This window comes from Pyxicephalus adspersus, chromosome 5 (assembly GCF_032062135.1).
Source record: "Pyxicephalus adspersus chromosome 5, UCB_Pads_2.0, whole genome shotgun sequence".
NCBI lineage: Eukaryota > Metazoa > Chordata > Amphibia > Anura > Pyxicephalidae > Pyxicephalus > Pyxicephalus adspersus.
This window is the reverse complement of record NC_092862.1, coordinates 38,129,546-38,136,347: the sequence shown is the minus strand read 5'-3', so window position 1 is coordinate 38,136,347 and position 6,802 is coordinate 38,129,546. Positions and strand designations below refer to the sequence as shown.

Sequence of the window (6,802 nt, the reverse complement as noted above, 5' to 3'; positions counted from 1 at the left end):
GAATCGGGGGGACAGCTCAGGAATCGGGGGGACAGCTCAGGAATGGGGGGGACAGCTCAGGAATGGGGGGGCAGCTCAGGAATGGGGGGGACAGTTTAGGAATGGGGGTGTCAGGGTATATTTTGGAGGACACTGAGGCAGGGAGCCCAGCAGAAGGTGACAGCAGCTATGAGGGAAGACAATGGGACAGAGGGGGTAGGAAGGGTCCAGGCAGGAAGGGGGGGGCCACACAGAAGTTGGTGAGGGGTGACACGGAGGAGTTAAGCCTTGCACAGGACAGGGATAAATGTAAGCACTCACCGCGGCCGTGGCCTTGCGAGCGGCGGGCACTATGGCGGGCAGGGGTGCGGACATGTTGTTGCCGCACATACACCGAGTCAACCCGAATTCGTCCTCGTGCTACCGGGTGTCTGTGGCCGTCCACAGCCGCACCGCCCTTATCCTTCAATAACCTGGTGAGAAGCCGCTCGGAAGGGGGCGTGGCTACCGCGTCATGAGTCAGAACAGAGAGCCAGCTCCTCCTCAGCCGACCCCACCAATCACCAGCTCCACTGGGGCCTGGGAGTGGGTACAGAAAGAGGAAGATATGGGAGGAGTGACGTCATAAACTGGAGGGCAGCGGTTGGGTTGGTAGGGTGTCTGTGGGCGGGGATAAGGCGAACAGAGTTCGACCTTTAATTTTTAAAAAGTCAGAGGGCGTGTCTGTGTGTGGGCGGAGTCAATAGCTATGCTGAGATGGAGTGATGGGCTAGCTCCGCCTATCCTGAGAATGAATTCCTAGCGAGAGTCGCCCAGCGCTGACCTGTGGCTATCCATCCAGATAGCTGAGTGTCCATACAGGATTCTCATATGTCATATGACTTTCCTTGCAATACGTGGAAGCCAGGCTACTGTACCTTGGGTTGTCTCAGATTCACCCTGCCATAAAATCCTACCCACAGCTCTGATCTTCTGCTATAGCTTGTCTGGAGTCTCTGACCATCTCTTGTGACATCATAGTCTATGAGCATTCCTTGTAACTCTCCTATAGTCTCCGAACATCACTTGTAACAGACTCTATGACCATCTCTTCCTCCTGTAATTCCCTTAAAGTGTCTGACCATCAACTGTAACCCTCCTATAGTCTCTGACCATCCCTTGTAACACGGTCATAGTCTCTGACCATCTCTTGTAACACGGTCATAGTCTATGACCATCTCTTGTAATTCTCCTTTAGTCTCTGACCATCTCTTGTAACTCTCCTATAGTCCCTTACCATCTCTTGTAACGCGGTCATAGTCTCTGACCACTTCTTGCCACTATTGCTGCCTTCATAGATTTTCATAGACTTCATAGACTTTGTGCCGATTTAAAATGGTTTGTGCAGATATTTTGTACAAGTGGGTTCAGTTAACTGGTAGTGTAAATGTAATTTACGGTAGTTGGAGCTGATAAAAAATCATACTGTAGAAGTCTATAGTAAAATTAGATATTATTTTAATAATAAATTGGTAAATAATTCTGTATGACATTAAGATGTTTTGCCAAGTCTGTGGCAGACTTGTGTTGTTTGTCAACTTCTGACCTGTATGGCTACTTAATAAAGGCAATGGCCTGGACACAACATGACCCAAACTTTCATTTTTCCCCATACCCCTAAATCCATTTACCCTCCCTTCCTCACCCAGTGGTACCAACATCTTCACATGGTTCCAATCCAGGTTTGATATCTATGTCCATCTTGATTGGGCCGGGATGACAAAACTCCCACACATGTGAGGTATGCTGAGATTATACGCTGAGATGTGCGAGCACCACATATTTATATTCTAGAACGGGTCGGCAAACTTTTATGGCCACTAGGCCATTTATGGGGTGGGCAGGAGTCCACTAGGCCGGACTCTGAGTGGCTCCACCCACCATCAGGGAACGCCCCCTGAAGGTAAATCTCTCTCCTCCCTTTGCATTGCTGTGGAACATCAACGCCGGCCGTGGTAAATAGGGGAGCAACAGCAAGGAGGCAGCACCGGAGCTCCAGCGGCTCCGGTAGTTCCTAACGCCCCCTGGCAGATCCAGAGCTACTGTCTAGGCCGTATCTGGCCTAAAGGCCGGAGTTTGCCGACCCCTGTTCTAGAAAAACCCGCAAAGGTTATGTTTGTGTTATTGCAAAAACATTGCAAATCTCTTCTGCATGTTTGGAATTTTTTATTTCAATTCCACTTTCAGGTAGGGGTTCAATGGGGTCCAGTGTGCTCTGGTGCAGTCGCTGCAAAAAAGCAAACTGTTTTTTAAATGACATATATAGGAAAAAAATAAAAATGATGATATATATACTTTTTATATCAAGTATCAGCAGTAATGCCTAAAATCAGATACATGAACAAAACTATAAGGGGTTCCTAATTGCAGGCCACATTCAGACTGCGATCATTGATCATATTCATGAAATGCCACACTTGAGGTTTGAGGAGATAATCAGTACATCACCGCAGCACTCTGGGGACAGCAGCAGATATTCCTGTCCATATCACCTGACATGGTCCAGGGAGAGCTGTTTACTGGAACTTTGCATTCCTCAATTCTAATTCTTCAAAGCCAAGTCACTGCCACTAAATCATCCATTTAGGACTTGCTCCTCATATACCGGCTATCTGCTAAGCTTACAATGATACTATATTAGGAATGTAATCATTATAAGATCTGAGTACACACATACATTTTCTGCATGAATAGGCTGCTAGCCTGGTATAGTTTCCTAGACTAGTGAACAATAAGATCCTATTTTATAAAAAGAAAAAAAACATAGAAATTTAGGTTTTTACATACATGTGTTTTTCATACAGGGGTTAGGTAATTTTGCTTTGTCTAGATAAATAAGAAACAGCATACATACACCTCAACTGTGAAAATATATATTGTATAGTATATATATATTGTGACAGAGTGTCACTAAGGGTGTCAGGAAAGTGCATTATAGGCTCCAGGGAAATGAAAGTGAGGATGTTTGGAAAGGTTTTTTAGAGAGAAACCTGGTTCTATAGGGCCCTGGAGCCGGCCAAGGGAGTGAAAGGATGGGGTTCCTGGCCCAACCCAATTCACTCAGGTGCAAGAGAGAAAGGAAATTGATCAGCAAGAGGTAAAGAGGGAAGAGGGATCAGCCAGAGGGTTCCAGGCTGTGAAGGCAGCCAGAGGGTTCCAGGCTGTGAAGGCAGCCAGAGGGTTCCAGGCTGTGAAGGCAGCCAGAGGGTTCCAGACTGTGAAGGCAGCCAGAGGGTTCCAGGCAGTGAAGGGAGCCAGAGGGTTCCAGGCAGTGAAGGGAGCCAGAATCTGTTCCAGGCAGGGGAAGGGGGCCAGAGTGGGTTTCAGACCGCATGAGAGGGGACAGAGCTCCAGGAAATCCAGCGGGCAAAACCGGATTGGAACTGTGAGCGAAATAGTGTTGCTTAGTGTGTGTTAGTAGGAGAGGGCACCTAAGTGAGGTAGCCAGAGGCCCAGCCGGGCTACTGTTTGTTATTTTTGTTGTGAAGTGCTGGAGAGTGTGCTGTAACACTTGCCTAAACAAATAAACACTGCTGTTATTTTGGACTATTTTTGTAGTCCGCTACCTCTAATCTGCCCTGTAAGCATCCTGTTACTGTTAGCAACCCCCAGTAATTTACCACATTATAAATACATAAATAAATATATATATATATATATATTTATATACATATATATATAAGAAAAGGTTGTTGTTAGCCTTTCTCAACCTTTATAACACTTTAACCCTAGTAATAACTTTCAGATCTTAGGGAATCCCTGCTATAATTACTATTTCCACAGTTCACAGTAAATTAGTGTGGTGGTTTGTGGGAAAATGCTTTCTACATTGCAGGAAAGAGGGAAGAATGTCTCTGTTACAGGTAGTCAAAAAGGTTATTGGTGGCAGTGATGTTAGTGCTCATTGCACAAGGAACCCCAAGCAACTGCCCTGAAAAACACAGCTGTACATGGCATAGACGGCAATGCTAAATTCAAATATCCATCGGTGTAAACTTTGTCACATACCAAAGCAAATAAAGGAAAGTTGGTATTTTCCGCAGAGATTCTTGACCTGTGATGACAAAAGAAAGATACCCATCTACAAAACCAAATGGTACACTTTGCCCAGAACACTGCCCCTGTATCCCACAAATCATCAAGCTGTGGCCAGAGCCAAATACCACTTTTTATATTGATGGTAAAATTATGTCCTGGATGCCCTGAATTATGGGACGAAGAAGAGGGGGGCAGCTTGATTGGAGATGTGTTTGTCAGGCTGTTATTCAGTTTTGTTGTGCTGTGCCAGCCTCAAAGACCTGGCACAGAGAAGTGCGCACCGGTAATGCAGATTGCTATTCTCCATAAAACAATTCAGCCATACTGCTGCTTTTTAAATGATACCTCCTTATTTTACCGAAATCTCTGGATTACTGACAAAAAGAAATTAATTGTACTGTGGACTACAGCTGCGCTGAAAACTGAAGCTTTAAGCAGGCTTTCAATAAAAACAATTTAAGGTTTAATTTTCATTGTGTTTTTAAAGAGTATATGAACTTATTCTGTGTGTATATAATATATTTTGCATGTGTATTTTATATTTTATTATGTATATATTATTTTTTGAAGCAGGGTTACAACATTTATATAACTAATACTAACAGTTCTATTCCTCAATTGCATGTATTCTGTCTGAATTAGTAAGCAGGCAGTGATTTTGTGTACCTGACTCCTCTCCCCAGTGTAAAGCATTCACTGTCAATTATTCAATTCTTTTGTGAGTGATTACGAATTACGAATACAGAAGAGAGCCATTGCCAGGATTACTGTGCATACATAGGGATATGAGTGGGCGGACTGCCATAATATACAACAGGCTTCATGCTGAAGCCATGGAAAATGGCAGCCACTCCACAGTTTGGTGGTTCCTGGGGTGCCAATCGGTTGCATTCGTGGATGTTTTAGTAAGGTGCTGCAACTGCAGGTGGGTATGGGCATGGGATTGAGTGGATGTTGAAATAAATGTACAGAGAGATCAGGTTCTATTTCATGACTCCAGTACATGTTCAGATAAACGTATCTGTAGCTAAAAACAGATGTAGTACATTAAAATTCATAGCTATCGACCCATTTTGATGCAACTGGTTCACTCAACTTTGCCTCCAAATTTTACCCTCAAGCATACCTTGCTAATGCTCAGGGCAAGAAGAAAGCTGGTGTGGCGATTCTTTTAAAAGACTCCCTCAAATTCGCATTGTCCCAGTCTATTATTGACACTGATGGGAGATACATTATTTTGAATGGCACAGTGCAGGGTGTTTCTACTACATTTTGTAATTTATATGCCCCTAACTCTAATCAAACTCATTTTATTAGCAAAGTTTTATCCCGACTACGAGAGTTCAGCCATACTTTTCTAATAGTAGGGGGAGACTTTAATTTGATCTTCTCTCCCACTAGAGACAGGCATACACTGCTCCATTCTCAACCCCCAGCTCAGGTCTCCAGACAATCCAGAGTATTTAGGCAACTGATCAGGAAACATCAACATCATTATGACAATTGGCGAATTCATCATCCTACTGGGAGACAATATTCTTTTTACTCCCCCCCACATGGCACTCACACACGTATTGACCATCTCTTCACTAATCTTCCTCTCCTGAGGAACAGCGTATCGGCTGAGATACACCCAATAGCTTGGTCTGACCATGCTCCCATTACACTAGATGTGTCTCTCTCCCCCAAATCAGTGAGAATCTGCCATTGGAGACTAAACGACTATCTTTTGAAACATCTGGATTCTAAATGGTCACTTTCCACAACGTTACAATCCTTTTTTCGTGAAAACTTGGGCACTGTGGCCCATACTTCCACGCTTTGGGAGGCCCATAAAACTGTACTTAGAGGGCAGTGTATAGCTCTGAGCTCCCGTCTTAAGAGAGATTCTAACCTACAGTGGACACTTGTGACTCAGGCCATTAAGTCTGTGGAGGCAAAATATATAGCGAAACCGTCCTTGGGTCTATTGAGGGAGCTAACTGCCCTCAGGTCTAAGCTAAGGGCCCTGGAGTTGAGGAAGGNTAGCTGGTGGATGCAGCGTGTTCGTCAGCAATATTATTATAAAGGTGACAAAGCTGACACGTTGCTGGCCAGGAAACTGAGGGATATGCAGACCCACGCCTCTCCTGGGGCAATTAGAGACGAAAATGGGAAAGTGCGGTATGACCCATCCCACATCGCCTCTTGTTTTGAAACCTACTACTCAAAACTATATCAAATGGTTCACTGTGACCAAGCTCCTTTAGGTAAACTATTGAGGCCGAATATAGATTCATATCTGGCAAAGGTGGCCCTCCCAACGATTGATTCGGACAGTTTGGAGCACCTTAATAGCCCTATTACAGAAGAGGAGCTTGCAAAAACTATCTCCCATTTGCCCTCTTCTAAGGCCCCTGGCCCGGACGGCTTGCCCTACTTATATTATAAGACGTACTTACCAGAGCTCTCCCCACACCTTTTGAACCTTTTTAACGACTTTTTGAAAGGCAAGCCGATCCCCCCCACTATGTTGGCCTCTCATATAACGATAATACCGAAACCAGGCAAGGACCCCTTGGACTGTTCGAGCTATAGACCAATAGCCCTCTTGAATTCTGATTTAAAAATTTTCACGAAAATATTGGCCTTCAGGTTGTCCAGGTTTCTCCCCTCTCTTATACATGGTGACCAAACGGGCTTTATTCCGCACAGACATGCGGCTGACAACACCAGACGAGTTATTAATATTATTGATATTATTAAT

At 44.5% G+C, this 6,802-nt stretch overlaps 1 protein-coding gene across 1 annotated transcript in view; it reads right to left on the bottom strand.

Moving 5' to 3' along the window:
• Nucleotides 1–499, bottom strand: part of LYPLA1 (lysophospholipase 1) — an 18,420-nt gene extending 17,921 nt beyond the window's left edge. Inside the window, exon 1 of the mRNA XM_072411203.1 lies at nucleotides 301–499. Coding sequence (XP_072267304.1) covers nucleotides 301–369 — 69 coding nt within the window. The 5' untranslated portion in view covers nucleotides 370–499. The remainder of the gene's footprint in view (nucleotides 1–300) is intronic.
• Between the last annotated feature and the right edge of the window lie 6,303 nt (nucleotides 500–6,802).